The sequence below is a fragment of the Arachis hypogaea genome, chromosome 20 (genome assembly GCF_003086295.3).
Source record: "Arachis hypogaea cultivar Tifrunner chromosome 20, arahy.Tifrunner.gnm2.J5K5, whole genome shotgun sequence".
NCBI lineage: Eukaryota > Viridiplantae > Streptophyta > Magnoliopsida > Fabales > Fabaceae > Arachis > Arachis hypogaea.
Window position 1 is genome coordinate 16,388,001 of NC_092055.1, and position 18,398 is coordinate 16,406,398.

The window sequence follows — 18,398 nt, forward strand, 5'->3', positions numbered from 1 at the left end:
ATTTATTAATTGATTTTTAAATAATCTAATAATTCAATAAACATCTAAATTCTGTGTTATATATTTCTTAATGTTTCAACCTTTATGGCTAGTTCTTTTTCTTTTTTCTTGTGCCTCACAGTCAATTTAAGGTTTATTTTATTGTGTTTTTGATGAATCTTCTATTTTTAAAATATTTTATTTTATTAGATTTTTTGATTTATTTTATTATATTTTCTCTTTATTTTAAAAATTATAGAGTCTAAATATCTCTGGTTTAAACGATTCTAATCATATAATCACAAAATAGTTCAATAGAATAGGTTTGTATTTAAGTAATTTATTGAGTGTAATTAAAATAAACATATTAAAATACAATAAATAAAATTGTCAATTCAAAATTTATTAATGGATAACTATCAAAAAAAATATTACATAAATAATAAAAAATAAATTAATAATATACAAGCTAATTTAGATAACCAAAATAAAATAAAAAATAAATAAAAAATTATATTATACAAAGATAATATATAAAAATATAATAATTAACCATAATGTTTTGATAAAAAAATATGAAACTTTTAAGATAAAATAAAAATATGTGATCTTTTATATATTATATAATTTTAAAAATACTTATTATAGAAGAAGTTAAAATTATTCTGACCTAAAAAATTATTTAATAAAATTAAAAGAGAGATAGAGTTAAAATTTTTTAACTAATAAAAAAGAATCACCACCATCAATCTATTAAATTTTAGTAATATCAAGTGAGAATTAAGAACAAACCAGAACGATAAATTCAAAAATTTTCTATCTCTTCTTATATAGTATTTTACTTTAAGTAATTACTTTTTATGGATAATATTTAAATGACAAATAAAATAGTAAAAAAATTCGCATTAGTTATGAAAAACTAATGTCATCCTTATATTACGATCGCATTATTTCAAAACATACAAAGTAAAATAATAAAATATAGTTTAATTAATGTGCACAATAAAATAAACATAAAACTCATACAGTAACAATCAAATATGAAAAGCAATGACAACTTATTGTTCTAAGGTATTATATTAAATTATAATTTAAATTTATAATTATTAATTAAAATTTTATAATAATGTACTATTTTTTATTATATTAGTTAAAAATAATATATTTTGATATTTTTTAGGATTACTGACATTAAATTTTGATCATTTGAGCAAAAAATTTGAATGCTTTATGTCTTAAATTTTTTTAATAGAACAACAAGATGCCTTAACACACATAAAAAAATTATTATTTTTATATATCTAGATATTTAAAAGACACAAAATAAATTATTTTAATAATACTTTAACAACTTATAAAAGTTAACAGAATAGATAGTTATAAATCCAAGTGCTAGACAAGATTGAAAATTACGGTAATGCTACTTGGTGATAATTAATTACGATCGAGTGAAGAAAAGATGAGAGGGAAAGAAGAAAATGAAAAAGGAGAATAAGGTAATATAACAGTGGTGATGAGACAATGATGACAGGTATTTGTATGGAGAATAATAATAAGAGAAAATAATAGTATATGATACAATGAATGGATATAATAAAAGTATAAATTAATAATTTTGACAAAGTAATAATATTAAAGATAATTTAATAAATTAAATATAAAATTTAAAAAATAAAATATTTTTATCCATTAGAATTATATATGAGGATAAAAAATATTTTAAATATAATTTTTATTTTTATTTTAAATTAAATACTGTTAAAAAAATAAATAAACTTATATAATATTTGTAAATAATTACTTTATAAATATTTATCTTGATTTTGTTATACATAATAGTAACATAACAAATTTTTTTAACATCTTATTTAACTTAAATTTATAAATTTTATACGTTCTAAAACTTAAATTATTTATAAAAAATTTTGATATTTATTTTAAATATTTTTTATTTTTAATTTTTAAATTATTTTATCAAATTTATAATTTTAAAAATAAAAATATAAAAATTAATCTTTTAAAAATAATAAAAATGGCTAAACAGACACGATTGTACCGATTGAGCCGCTAGTTATTATATAAGCAGATTTTGACAATATATTTTAAACGATAGATTGAAATATATAAAAATAATTTTTTATTTAATTGATCAATTTTTTTATAATATAGTATTTGTGAGAATAAACATTTAGATAATATTACATATTGAAACTTGATTATTTAAGTTCACACGGGGTAAATAGAACGGTTTTAAATTAAAGTCGTCAAAAAATCTAAAATAATATCTCAAATCAATTTCTAAAAAATTTTTAGTTATACAATTTAAACTTTATCAAATTTTAATCATCAAATTACATTATTTTATGAATTTAGCTAAAAAGTATTATGAAGACATTAATTAAGAGGATGAAAGTGTTTTCAGGATGCTTGTTAACGAAATTCTAATTCTATTAGACAATGTGCCAAACGCCATAATTAAAATGAATTACTTTAAAATTCTCATTTCTATAATATGATTCAATTAAGGTAAATGCTATGGTGTCTATCACTTTGTACCTAAGTTACTAAAAAAGGTAAATAAATAATATTTAATAAATTTACATGATTTACTTTTATTTTAAATATTTTATTTTTTATTTAAAAAAAAAAGTTAGGTAATTTAGACACCATAACAAAAGCACCATAAAATTCACCTTCAATTAAATAAGAAAATATTGTGAAATATAACATCATTTTTGCCAATAATTTTATCCAAATAAATTGTCCTCTCCTAAATACCTAATGCAAGGACAATTTAATTAAGATGAGTGCTATGATGTAGAATTCAATTAAGATAAATGCTATGATGTAGAAATATTATTATTGTGTAAGGATACTAATTAGTAGGTAATGAGTAACAATATAACATTAATAACTTGACCAATCTGATTTGAGAAGCTGTGATTATTTCTCGTATCAGATTATTACAGACTTTCACAAAGAAGACAAAATCATTGTAAACGAAATGAGTTTTTCCATCACTCGACCAACGCAAAGTTAGTAGTTTGTAGTGATTTATCATTGTATGTCATAATTTTTCTATACTAGATAAAAAAAAGTTCATATAAATAGTGGGATCAATAATTTTCTTCCTCCAATTGTACTCTCTTGCTAATAATTTGGTTCTTCATTGCACATGTCTCTTTAAATGTTTTTGACATAATTGATGTGGCTAATAAATGCTTTCTCTAGCTGATAGACAGTTAAGGTTTCTGTTCTCTCTTGTTTTTAATTATATTTTTTTCCTTCCTAATTAAAGTATAAATTAATAGTTAAATTTATTTTTAAAAAATTGTTTATTTTTTAAATTAATCTTTAAATAATTTTTTTAGTCGTATTAGTCCCTAAAAGACAAAACGTAAATCAAATTGGTCTTTCTATTAGTTAGATAATGATATATCACATTAAGTGCCACGTGGTATGATGACGGCGTAGATTAATACTACGTATCACAAGATGATTAGTTGACGTGTCAGGTCAGTGACACCTGGCATGTCACATGTCATTTGATATGTCATAGATTTATTTATAATCAAATTAATCCCCAAAAGTACACATATAAATTATTTTCATCCTTAAAATTTTAAAAATTGATCAAATTAATCTTTATAAATTTCTCTCTTTTTTTATAATTTAAAATTTTTAATATTTCTTAATCCTACTCATTTGAATCTTATTTTTTACACCTTAATAAAAAAATTTCAAATAAAATAATAAAAATAATTAAATTGTTAAAAAGTTATTTTCTCATGTTTTTTTAGATTTTTCATTTTCAAATTCTAGTTTTTTTTAGTGAATTTTTTTTATATAAATAATTTTATCAAAATATTATTAATTATATACTAAAAGTTTTAATATTTTTTATTTCACTAAATAAAAATAATAATTATTTTAAAAAATATATTAAAATATTAAAATTCAATTAGTGATCCCACAAATCAGTTTTTTTAATTATTGAGTTCTACCATATAAATTAAACAATAATAAAAGTTATAATTTTAAAAAATCTAAAAGATTTAAATTTTAAAATAACTACTATATTATTTAGTGAGATTCAAAATATTAAATTTTTTAATATAAAATTAATAATAATTTGATAAACTCGTTTAAATATAAAATTTTAAAATACAAATGACAAAATAATTTTTTAATAATTTAATTATTTTTATTATTTTATATAAAGAGAATTTTGTTTATTAAGGTCTAAAAAATAATATTAAAATTAGTAGTATCAAAAAAATTTTAAATTTAATATTATGAAGAAAAAATAAAAAATTTACATAAGGATTAATTTTATTAATTTTTAAAATTTTAGAGATAAAATTTACTTACGTCTATATTTTTAGAGACTATTGTAATTATAAATAATTTTTTTACATGTCAAGTAATATATGGTGTGTCAGGTGTCACTGATCTGACACGTCAACCAATTATTTTATAATACGTGGTATTAATCTACTATGTTATCATCTAATTTATGGAAGGACTAATTTAACTTAAATTTTATCTTTTAAAAACGAATTTGATTATTAACTCATTGAAGTATAATATTCCTGTATTAGTAAATGTTTTTCTAATTTTCTGCATGTTGTTGGAATTTTCAAGATAGTATTATTTCCACTGCTTGGTCAGCTTTCACATGAACATGGCCGTAAACCTTGACTTTTTATTACCATGTCCATCCAAGGAAGATGTTTCTGACTACGGGTGTAAATTATCAAACTGGATCGAAAAATACCGTAAAATCGAACCGAAATTTACAATGACCGAATGGAAAATAAAAAAAGTTATTTTTTTTTGTTTTTTTCGAATTAAACTGATCGGTTCGGTTCAATTTTCGGTTGGCTTTGTAAGAATCAAACCGAACCGAACCGAAGAAGGTGTTACATAGTAGTTCTTTTTACCGGTTTACTTTTAGTTTAACCTAGTAATAAAAGTCTAAATCTAAAATCCCTAACCCTCTTTCGCTTTCACTCGCGCAGTCACCCTCACCCAGACACCCACTCACCCACAGCTCATTTCCATCTTCCATTCTTCCTCCTCCATGCGGCCATGCTTGAGAGAATGAGAGGCTGGGAGAGTCAGAGAGCCAGAGAGCCAGAGAACGTCGTCCACCATCAAGGAAGTCGTCCATCGTCGCTCAAAGTCGTCACAAGTCATCCATTCTTCTCCGTCGCAGACTCGCAGGCATAGCAAAGAGCTGGAGAGCACCGTCATCTAGCCCGCAGCGTCGTCCAGTTTGTGCCCTCGTGCAGTCCACATCGTCGTCCTATCCGCGCCGAATCAACAAACCCTAAGTCGTTGCAACAAACCCTAAACGGAGCAGCACTCCAGTCGCCGAGCCCTCTCCTGCAAAAAGCAACTGAACAATGTCTTCTTCGAAGGTTAGAATGTGATTTTCATATTTTTATAGTTGATTAAAGGCATATATATTAGTTAAATTCACAAATCAATATATTGTTCAGCCATTTTGCGAAGAATAATCCATTTTTTAATTTCACAGAAGTTGACAAATGCTCTCTGTAGTTTGTAAATTTTTTTAATATTGCGAAGAATATTGTTCCTGATTGTTGTTGCTGGTCTGGTTAATTAAGAAGACGAGTTTGACTAAAATTATTGTATCTGATTGTTATTGTTGGTCTGTGCTTAAATAGGAAGATGAGTTTGACTAACCTAAATACAAACACCCCATTAGAAAACAAAAATCAATAACTATAGTGACTAACCTAAATTGGATCATTATGCATACAAAACAAGAATTGAATGGCAGATCCTTATTCCTTGCCTTTTGTTCCAACAAGAATGGGAATGTGAGTGTTGTGAGTGTAAGTGGAACAGTTTTGAGAGCATTGCTGATGCTATGTTGTTCTAGAAATTATGTTGGCTTTGGAGGATATTTTGGGGTGTTCAATCTTGCTGAGATTGATGAGGGAAGTTGGTGAACTTTTGGGGTTGAAAATAATTGGTGTGGATTTTTGGAAACTTTTGGTGTGAAAACAATTGGAGGATCCTTTCATAGCTTATGTTTATAATTTATAATCTATATTGATTTCTTTGTTTTATTTTTGTAGAAATTACACCAACCGAAGAAGATGATAATGAATCTAGTGTGAATTCAGATTAAGCATGGTGGCTATTTTGGATTTTGTTTAGTTTTAAAGTGGCTGTTTCGGTCTTTATTTAATTTTAAAGTGTATTTGTTTTTATTGTTTGTTAGACATTTTTAATTGTATTTGTTTTTATGTTTAATTGTTTAGACAAATTGAAATTGTATTAAATTTAGATGTGATGTACTCTTATTATTTTAGTTTATTGACTGCTTTAAACTTCCTTTTATAGTCATTTAAATTATGTTTATTAGCTTTTAAAAAACCGAAAAAATTGACCAAACTAAACTGCTATTAGTTCGGTTCGGTTTGGTTCGGTTGTGTCACAAATAGCAAACCGAATGGGTAATGTCATCATAAAACCAAACAGGTCGGTTCAATTGATTTTCGATCCAAACCAAATCAAATCAAACCGATTACACCCCAATTTTTGACCGAATATTATAATTTAATAACTTAAATAAAATATTTAAAATAATATGTCTATTTCTCAATTTTTATGATCTTATTGAAAATTGTATAATACATAATGTTATATAATATAGAAAATTCCAACAAAAAACGGGTTACACTAGTCAAACATAATTTAGACCGTGTTTGATTAGTGGGTATATCTATTTAATACATAAATACGGTGTGGTATATGTCTATTATTTGATTGGAGAGATAATTTTTTAAAGGACAAAGTTGCATACAATAGACGTATATTTTGTGTTTCTTTAGGAAGTTGAGACTCGAATTTTTTATGTTGGACACAAATTTTTTATTTATTTTTACTTTTAATATTTTGAGACATCATCACCGTCATTTCTTGGAGAAGACATAGCCGTCCCATAACCTTCTTCTTTTTCTATATTTTTATTTTTAAATTTTTTATGATAAATTATATCTGAATTTTGTTGTTTTTATATTTGAGTTGTTGAAAATATTAGTAGTAACTGTACCAATCTTAAAAAAAAAAAAAAAGTAACAAATTGAAGTGGGGACAGTTAATGTGGTATTTCTGTGATATAGTGTTGATGATACAAAGAGAAAGAATGATATTGACATTTTAATATAATTGTGATTTGTGTATTGTATTGTGTATTATTTATCAAACAAACTAAAAAAATATGTATTGTTATGTCTATGTCTATTTATATATTTGTATTTATGTCTTATTTTCTTCCATCCATTAAGCAAACACATTCTTAAGGAATCATTAATAACAAAAGCAAACTTCTTCTATAATTTGAAATGCAGTTGTAGCTAAGTTCTCCAGATAACTTTTTTTTTGTAGCTAAGGAGGATGACATAGTTGGCTCTTCTAACCATTTTCACGCATTCAGCAAATCAATTTTATCTCCGGTGAAGAAGAGTCTGAGGGCCTATCTCAAAAGATCGAACTTCTTGTCTCTCTCTAACAACCTGTAGCAGGCACAGTAAGTAAGTAACTACAACAACAAGAAAAAAACAAGAATAATATAATACAGAGACATTGCAACAAAATTAGCAAGACAATTAGATGCAAGCTTGACGGTCACGGTTATTTATACATACGAACTGAATTATCTTGCACAAGCAGAACAATATTGCCTTCGTATCTGCATCAATCATCCCATACAGTTCAAGAACAGCTTATAATAAAAAATAAATAAAATAAAATTGTTGGAAACAAAGAAAATAATCTGAAGAAAGTGATTGTATATTATTGAGTGTGTTGCAATGATACAATATACAAGGATATATATAGGTGTTAGAGAAATCAAAATAATAAAAGCATAATATCTTATAATACCTATACAGATATGCTAATAAGTAAATATAATTGATGCTAACTGATCTTAATTGATCCTAGTTATACTCTAACATCCTTCTTCATACTCAAGTGGGACCTAAAGATACCATCTTGAGTTTGGATACTAGAGCCCGAAAACGAGTAGGGTGATGAGCCTTTGTGAAAATATCAGCAGTCTCATCCAGAGTCCCAACAGCTATGAGATGAACAACATCAATAAGGAGATGTTGTTGGATAAAGTGACAATCAATTTCAATGTGTTTGGTGCGTTCGTGAAAAATATCATTAAGGGCAATCTGAATAGCACTGCGATTGTCACAATAAAAATTAGTGGAGGACGATTGAGGAGCACCCAAATCTTCGAGAAGCTAGCGAATCGAGACAATCTCAGCAGTAGTGTCAGCGAGAGCATGATATTCAGATTTGGTGCATAATCGAGCAGTGAACTTTTGTTTCTTGGCTCGCCAGGAAATGAGAGAGTCACTAAGAAACAAACAATAACTAGTAGTAGAATGACGATTAGTGGGATCACCAACCCAATCAGCATCAAAGTACACTTGAAGGGTTAAAGATGAATGGATAAAAAAATAAAGGCCATGAAACAGAGTGCTTTTGATGTAGCGAAGAATGCGAAAAACTGCCGCACAGTGATTAGTACGAGCTAACAAGAACTCGCTAAGAACATGAATTGGATAGGCAATGTCTGGTCGTGTGACAGTCAAGTAGACGAAACCTTCAACGAGCTGTCGATAAAGAGTAGGATTATCCAAAACAGTGTCATCCATAAATCGGACATTAGACTCAATAGGAGTAGACACAGTGCGATTATCTGTGATTCCGGCTCAAGCAAGAATATCAGAAGCATACTTAGCTTGAGAGAGATAGATATCGTTATCTAGGGCATGTTTACCGACGAATTTACTGTTGAATAAATCTGCTGGTAAAGAGTTGCGTGTGACCAAAATGCAATGTTTCATTAAACAAGTTTACCGTCGGATATATCCGACAGTAAATCACCGGTAAAAAGACGCGTCACTTTTTGTTGTTTCCTTCCAAATTTTACTGGCGAAATTACTGTCGGAATATAGAAACTGCTAGTAATGTTTGGACCTGATGAATTAATTGCCAGATCTGTCGGTAATTTTATCGATAAATCTGCTGATAACTTGCGACGCCGACAAAAATTTCGACGGTATTCAATATCTTTTTTGTAGTGTTTGTAATGATAATGACCTATTATGTGGCATAGGAAGAAAGTTTTCTACTTTGTTGCAAACATTCTACAACTATCCTCCATATCTCCTCTGAGGCCTCTCATATTACAGCTTGTTCTATTTTGTCATTAGTTTTGTCTTAACTGCCTGGCTTATTTATACAGATCTCTATGAAACTTTGAGAGTGCATAATAGAAATGTCTTCAACAGACCTAATCTCAGCATATGTATTAGTTTCCATGTATCCAAAGGAACAAGCATCTCTAACCTAACTCCCCGTAAGATAGGTGAGCCAATGTGCATGAAACATATCATTAGTTGAATAAGTAGACAACGGAACTTCTAAGAGGAGCCACGCTCACACAAGCATCCAGCAAGGTAACATGTTCGTTTTTTTTTAGTTGCCCATGGTATCCCCCAACTCGGCAGGTCAATGACTAATCCGTCGCGGATTTGAGCTCCATTTAATTATTCTCTCTTTGGACCCAACAGTCCATTTTCATGCATTTGTCTCCATTTTTAGAAATAGATTTGTAAATTTCTTTTTTGGGCTGGTTATAAATTTTTCTTTTCAACATTTTTTTCATTTAGTGCAATTGGGATAAATAGAGCCCAAACCATTCCAAAAACTATGCCTTCAATAAGATTTTGAAGCCCAAAATAGGCTTTTGGGTTAAAATTGTTCCTGCATTACGACCAAAAACGAAAAAAAATTGTACCTATGTATTCTACTATTCTCTGCACCCTTTAATTCTTTTCCAAATGTTATCTTCTATTCCAGTCATCACGAAATTACATCAGTCTAGCACAACCAAAACATGACCTAATTACTTAATCTTTCGGTATATTTAACTAACTTTTAAGAGATGGTTTAAGATAAAAACTCAAATAGACATATAAGGGGAATGAGTTTCTTTTTTTACACAAATAAAAAAAAAATTATATGTTCATAAAGCATTAGAAAAAGCACATATATCTTTTTTCAATTCCTCTTTTTTTTTTCAAAAAAAAAAAAAAATCATACATGAGAATGTAATTTAGAAAATAAGCCTACATATATTTTGAAGCATGTGACAAACAATACATAGTTAGAAAATACTCCAACTCAAATGGTGCCAAAAATACTTAGAATTCTTTTATTTGTTTCTCTTTCATCTAGTGTTTCTGAAAGTGCTGAGAATTGTGTATAACATTTTTCTTTGCTTTAGTTACCTTTCATTATTATGTTTTTATTGTTAAGAACCCTTATTTGATATGTCATTGATAAATATTCTCATGCTTGATGAGCATGTGAATAAGCCCCAACTTTGTATTGGTATCAAACTTTATATCAATCCCGGGGCCGGGGATTAAAACCTAGAAAAAATTAGGCTGTTCATTGTTCAATTTTTTAAAAAATTGAATTGAAATTCTACTAAATCATTTTAAATGAATTAAAAACTATTACCAAAATATTTTTTATATAGTAAACTGGTTTATAATATGATGTATTTGTTTAAATCAATTAAGAAAATTAATTTAAAATTTAAAATTAATTTAAACTGGTTTATTTGTGTTTTTAGCATATAAAAAAAATTAGTTTTAACTAGTTTATTTACAAATCACTGCTTTCACCATGCATGGTATTAAGGAGTTTCGATAAGAGTCAATAACCTTTTCTCTCGTACTAAACGGACTTTTAGGGACAATGGTGTAAATAGATATGGTTATTAAAACTTCTTGAGCCAGCCATATATGCAAGAATAGAAAATTGGAGTGAATTTTATTATGAAAAATTAATGTTAAATTAAGATATAAGTATTGTTTTAGTCTCAAATGGTTAAAATTAAAAGTGTCCCTAACCTTATTTTTAATTCCAAATGGTTCTCATAATTTGATATTAAAATTGTCATTTTGAAGATAATAATTTTTTAAATAACAAAAATACTCTTTTTTATTTTTTTCTATTTGAGTTTTGTGTAAAACACTTCATTTGTCCCTCATAATTCATCAATTAATCACAACATTTCAGAAACCAATATAACATTGTTTCATATCCTAATCCAGAATTGAAAATAACAGAAGTTATTCTTAAAAAGAAGAAAGTAGGTGATTATGAGTTCTCTCAAAAAAGGGTCATGTGTATAGTTAGTTTGCTAATAAATTGCAAAGTTGTCTTAAATATGGTTTCCTCCTTCCATTGACTATGATTTCTCTCCTCCAATAGTTAGTTTCGAATGTGAGTGTTTTGGTTGATTTTTTTGTTAATGATTAAATGGAGACTAAATGGATTTGTAATGACACTAGAGTTTAATATGTCTGTGAAAAAAAGATTGTTTTTGTATGAGTTTTTGGTTTTCTTTTTCAGTTTAGTAATATATTGTGATCTTGACTGATACGGTGTTGGAGGAAAGGATGGGATATTTTAAATTAGAGCTCTATCATGATGGTTGGTTTGGTTATGATATAGGGGTCATTACAATATGTAGGACGAGAAACAACAATTATAGAAGATATTGACTGTAATCGGTGGTCCTTTTTTAAAGCGTATGAAGAGTTAAAGCAATTTGGTTATATTGAAGAGAATATCTTAGCATTGTGGTACAAGGATCCTATGGATAAAAATCCTAAGAAAAATATGAAGTTGTTTTAAGGTAATGCAGATGCACTTGCCAAGTGTAAAATAGTTTAATCAAGAGATCATGTAGAGTTTTTGGTTATGCAAAAAGGTTGAGGAGGAGGATGTGTTTCCTGAAGGATATATGTATACTTGAATGTATACAAGAAAAGCTTTTAGCACTGTAAGTTATTCATTGATTTGAATGGATGTTTTCTAAAAACACCTCAGGTAGCTACTGACTGTAATAGGATGGGACCCTAATGATCAGATGTTTCCGATTGCATACGTTGTTGTTAAAGTCGAGACCAAGAACTCATGGATATAATTTTTGAGTCATCTTACTAATGATATTGAGATTGAGAATATGGGAAGATCAATATTCATGTCTGTCCAATAGAAAGTAAGTATTTTATTAAACTTATTTGTCGATTTAAATTGTTCATCTAATTTATGATTAACTAGATAATTAGTAACTGAAATGTAAAATTTCCTTTGTTTTAGCGATTATTGCCAACATTTTAGGATATGATACTAGAAATGAACAACAGGTTTTGTACGAGGTATTTATACAATAATTTAAAAAAATATTCAATTTTATTTCTGAAGCAAATGATATGAAAATGTGCTAAGACTACTCACTCGTAAGACTATGAGAAGTACATGGTAGAGCTTAGATCTGTGAATCAGGAAGTATTTAGATACTTAAATACCATTGTATCTAGATATTAATCTAGATTTAGGTTTATTTTTCATTTTAAAGTACATACACTTGTTAACAGTATGTTTGAGAGTTTTAATTCTGTAACTGTAGATGCTAGAGAGAAATCTATAATTACAATGTTAAAAAAAATTAGGGTTAAGTTAATGACTAGGTGGATACAAAATAGAGAACTGATTTAGAACTATTTAAGGACTATTTTACCTGGGATTAAAATGAAGTTAGAGAGAAGGTCTAGATTAGCTGGAGAGTGGCAGCTCTCTTGATCTGTAACTTAACAATATGAGGTTGTTAATAATATTGAGAAGTTGGTTGTGGATTTAAGTGTTTATGAATGTTCAAATAGAAAGTGACAAATAAGTGAAATTGCTTGTGCACATGCTATTAGTTGCATTAACTTGAAGGAACTTAAAATATTTTTGGATAGTTACTACAAGAAAGAAATTTACTTGAAGTGCTATGAGTAAATGATACAACTTTTATATAGTCTTGATCTTTGAGAGAAGATTGAGTATGGCGATGTTATGCCATCACTATATAGAAGATCTAGCTAATGACCAATAAAAAAGAGAAGAATAGCTCCTTAAAATTAAAAAAAAAAAAAGAAAAAAGACAACAACCACAGTCACTTGTTAAGGAGAGGGCAAATACAAAGATGCTCAAGATGTGGGGCAATTGGGTACAAGAAGGAGAGATGCCTTAATTTTATACATGATGTATGCTACGGATTTTATTTTCTTACAAATTCTTTTATGTTTGTGTTATCCTAAACCTACTTGGCATTTGTTTGTTTTGTTAGGTCCAAACATCAAAGAATTCTAAGATAAAAAAAAGGAGACAACAAGCAACAGCTCACAACAAACTTTTAAGGGAGGAAAAAAAAGGTTCAGCTTCATAGTCTACTTTTAAGATAGACATGAAGAGAAAAATTATCTCAGCCACTTCATCATCACAACTACACTTTAATAAGACAAACACAATAATCAAAAGGTCCAGAGGCAGGTCCTAGAAAACAACTAAGCCCAACACTTCAATCCAAGGAGCATCACAATCCAAGAACTCAACCTTACCAATATCTTAGCCCAATCCCAACACATCTTCAACACAACTATTACCTTAGTCAAAACAAAAAAATATCTAACAAAAAAAAAAAAAACAAAAGAAAAACTTAAGTCAATTAGTTGAAAAAAAAAATTAATTCTCTCTTGAGTCATTTTGGAGCACCTTATGTTTCTCCATAAAAACTAAGATTAATGATAAAGCAAAGCAACATTAGCGACCGGGATTCTCTTTTGTCCCAGAAATTTGCAACATCGGCATCTCACCATGGTAGCAAAGCAACTCCCTCCTATGCGCAAAAGATCGAGTTCGAGAAGAGGTTGAGTTTTGAAAAATCATGTGATGCAAGCTTAGTTCAATTCTTCTTCCAGTGATTGACAATGATAGTGTCTTCTCCTTAATTGAAGTATTGTAATAAATTTACCTTTTTTTATTTCATTATGTATTTATAAGTTATATTTATTTTTGTAATTGTCAATAACAAATACAGGTATTTTTGTTTGTAAAAATTCAAAAGGACGATTTTAATATCAAATGAATCATTGAAAACCATTTCGAATTAAAAATCAGATTAAGAACCATTTTTATTTTAACCCTAGATTTTAGAAATAAAAACAGTATTTATCCCTTAAAATTAATAAAGCGAGAGAGTTATTATATATATTCCAAGCAAAAAGAAGAAAAAATATATATATTCAAAATATGGGAGGGTCCAACTAATATTCATATTGACTCTCAATCATTCATCAATGGGAAAGGATTCAAGACATAAATGATTATATTGCTCATGGATTGTATAGTAAACAGTTCCACCACTACATAAAATAGAATATAATATATAAAAGGATATGGCAGCATATATAATAGGAATGCTCATTGCTCTCTAGCTGCCCACATGCTTTGTTCATGAATCATGAGAGTGTTGAGAGATAGAATTAGTTATATTAGTTATTATTATTTTTTGCCTACATATATATAATAATTATAATGGATAATCCATAAACCATAGTATCTAATAATAATAATAATTGATGAAAGTATGAAACCACTTCACATGCTTATTTTGACGAAATATCATCAAATTAAAGTAGATAGTGCATGTTCTTCTGTACGGTTGTGTATACGGCCCAATTAATAATCATCAATTGAATCGAGTAATACAAATAAATTTTTCTATTTTTTTAGAATTGATTTTTTTAATATTTCAAAAAAATTAAATAGTAGAAATAAAACAAGAGAATATTGAAAAAGAAAATATGACTAATTTTTAGAATTGTCATTGTTGACAACTTATATCTAGTTGGCCAATTACTAGTTGTCTCAGTCTTCTATGCATGGTTTAACTAAAATAAAAATATTTAGTATTTATTATGATTTTGTTTAATCTTATTTTATACTACTACATTAAATTAAATAGAACAGAGAAACGATTCTTTTTTCCTCTTTTTCTCTTTCTCCATGAACTTTCAAACACAACCAAAATGCTCTTTCATCACTCTAACTCCTCCATAGCACATGATTTTTTTTTATCCAAACGGTATTTTCCAACTCGACAGGTTAAGGACTAATTTATTTAAGGGTTTGTCGCTAGCCAATGAGTTGCTGTATGCACAAGGTGGGATTCGAACTCCCGACACTTGCTTAAGCAGATGAGTGAGCTGACCACTCGACCAACCTAAGTTGATTATAGCACATAATTTCTTGAAAAGCAAAGACCCGCCACTTACGTTTTTGCATGCCTTGTGTAACAACCCTATTTGCTTTTCTAGCAAAACTTGTGAGCCCATTTATTGCAATTTCTTTAAGTTGGTCAATAAATTGATTATTATTTGCAAAAAAAAATATCTTCATCTAAAAATATAATTTGATTAGACTGTTTAATTAATATAATATACATTTATATATATTTTAGCTATTATTTTGACATGAATATAATTTTATGTGAATAATAATTTAATAAAATTTCTATTATTTATTAGATGATAGACTTAGACGTGGAATAATAAGTATTTTATCACCAAAACCAATATCAATCATAGGGTAGTTTATCCAACCATCAACCAACACATAAATGTCTATACATCAAACTCACATGCTTTATTGTTTGCACAATAGTTTCACTAGAAAAATGATATATCCTTATAAATTAAAAAGTCCTCTTATTTTGTTTTGTTTTACACGGAAAGTTGAGTGCTTTTATACTTTTAACATATTAAATACAATTGAATTTATAATTCGTTTAGAAATTTTTTTTAAAAATGATTAGACAACATGATATTAGAAGGCCCTATATTACTCTCTTTTACCATATATATATATATTCTAATTCTATAGTTATTCTATTTATATATATGATGAGAAAAAAAACCTATCTAAACTTTCAATTATTATTTTTATTTTTATTTTTAAAAAAATGCAGAAAGTATTATTGCACCTTGGAGCCACGAAGCTAATGCATACGGAAGTCAACAATGAAATAATTATTGCACACTTTATGATTCAATACCTTGCTTGCATTTAACAATGAACTTAGTGTTTGACATTCCTTCCTTAATTAAATGAAGAAGCTTGTTCGACTTCGACATTGGCATTCCCTTTCAACAAAAGTAACCTAGTAGAGTATTTCTTTCTTGTTTCTAAAAGCGTGAAACAAGCTAATTTTATGTAAAATATTCTTCATAACATGCATGATGCTTATAACTTATATAAGTAGTCATAATAAGTAGCCTTATCAATTTTCCACCCTTGAATTCATCTAATTAAATTATATTGGAGGATAAAACTACAACCACACATATACACGATACCATAATACATTAAGTTGGTTTTTCCTCAAAAAAATATGCGTAACGTGACCATCACAATGAGTTGCATTTTCGAATTGAAAGGGATGAAGAGAGGGGTTTAGAGATAGGTCCTATCATCAAGAATTCAATTAATTAGTCCAAATCTCACGGAATGTTAGTGAAGGTTTTATATTCAAACTTAAATTCAAGATCTCTAATTAAGAGACTAAAACATTTTCTAAGTTATTATTTTTTACGGTATTTTCTAATCGACATACCTAAAATCAAGTCAGTTATTTAATTTTAAATGGATTTAAATTTTATTTAAAAATTTATTATTGACTAATTAATTGCTATATATACAAAGCAAAATTTAAACTGCATATACAAAGCAAAATTTGAATTTTCGACACTTCCTTAAACGTAATAATGAACTAACTAATATATATAGTATTTGAATTTCTTTTGGGCCATGCATGGATTTATATACCCGTAATGGTTGAACTTTGATGGCTAATATCACCCAATTGGAAGGAATCGATCGACTAGGCTAAAAAAAGAGTGAACCTTTTGAATTCTTGGCCCAATTTGTTGAACCTAATCTGAGATTAAGATGAGGTCAAAGTCAAACAAATGAAGGGCTAAGATTTAAAGCAGTGAACAAGTAGGTCCCACAGAGGAAGGAACACTGGCCACATGGGGTGAACGTGAATTCTTATCCATGTCACCACATTCACGGATAGTACGGTCCTCCCATGTGTAATAGTAACTACATCATCTATTAATTTTTCTTTTAATTTTTTTTAGTGAATAATTCATTTCTTAATGCACTTTTAATTTAGGAATATAGTTTTGCACTATCACTTAATTGTATGTTTCTTTTTATAACATGGTAAAATTGTAAGTAATTACTAATTGAGTCCTCAGTTTAATTGTAATTTCCTGTGTGTAATTTTGGTTCTCAATAGGTTTTAAGAGTGATTATTAATTTCACTAATTTTGCCAAAATCTTAATATTATAGTTATATATGATTTTATTGTAATAGGGATTTCTTAAATAATAATTTTTTAGTTATAATTATTTTTAAAGTATTAATTAGAAAGTAAGCAAGAGAAAGTAGTATAAGAGGGTTAGATATAAATATATTTAATAAAAATATTCAATAGCCAAAAAGATAAATTTTGAAGATAAATAATTGAAAAAAATTGGGTAGTTATAAATAGCTAACTAAACAATTTGAGATTTAATTATATAATATTACATCAGTAAAATTAATTATTTTTTATTTTAATTACATAAATAAAAATTAATTATACAACTGTATATAATATCTTATATTATCAGTGGATCAAAGTTTGACTCATAGATTATTAATATCTTTTTTTTTTTCTTTCTAGATTAAATTTCACAAACCTTTAAAATTTAGCAGTCATCAGATTTCGATTCCCCTGTTCACGCTCATGCTCATGCATGTGTTCTCGTCAGATCATTTAGTGTGTTACAAATTTATGTATTTTCTTTTTTTTTTTGGACAGAATAAAATTTATGATTGTCACAATCATTTCCCCATTCTCTCCATATAGATCCCATCACTTTGTTAATCTTTCATTCAGACCACTCATGGATCATGTCACGGAAATAAATGTATATTCTGAAAATCCTCAAATTGGATTATTATAATGATCCCAAATTTAGCATGGAAGATTTATGATACCAAACATTTAATTTAATTTATGATACCAAATTAAATACCCCTAACATAAATAAAACAGTTGGTGGGGGGCATGTTTAATTTAATCACAATTTTTTGTTATAATTTTTAATTGTAGACATAGTTATTAGAACTAAATCGGTAATCAATTCGATCATAGAACTAGGTTATTGGGTTACTGATTTAACCGATAGATTACTAATTTACTCGGTTAACTCGATTATAATTAATAAAATTAGAATAATATTTAAAAAATTAAAATGTAAGTCTCTACAAACATTAATAATCTAATATCAAGTCTTAAACATAACTAATAATCTAAAAAAAGATAATAAACTAGTTTCTAGTATAAAATATGTTCTCAATTTAAATCAACAAGAACAAGTGAAAGAAAACACAATCATTAAA

At 27.4% G+C, this 18,398-nt stretch overlaps 1 protein-coding gene across 1 annotated transcript; it reads right to left on the reverse strand.

The window, feature by feature from the left end:
- Positions 1-8,270: 8,270 nt before the first annotated feature.
- LOC112785517 (uncharacterized mitochondrial protein AtMg00810-like) lies at positions 8,271-8,687 on the reverse strand. Its single transcript, XM_025828979.1, has one exon. It carries the CDS (start codon positions 8,685-8,687, stop codon positions 8,271-8,273), a length of 417 nt encoding a protein of 138 aa, XP_025684764.1.
- Between the last annotated feature and the right edge of the window lie 9,711 nt (positions 8,688-18,398).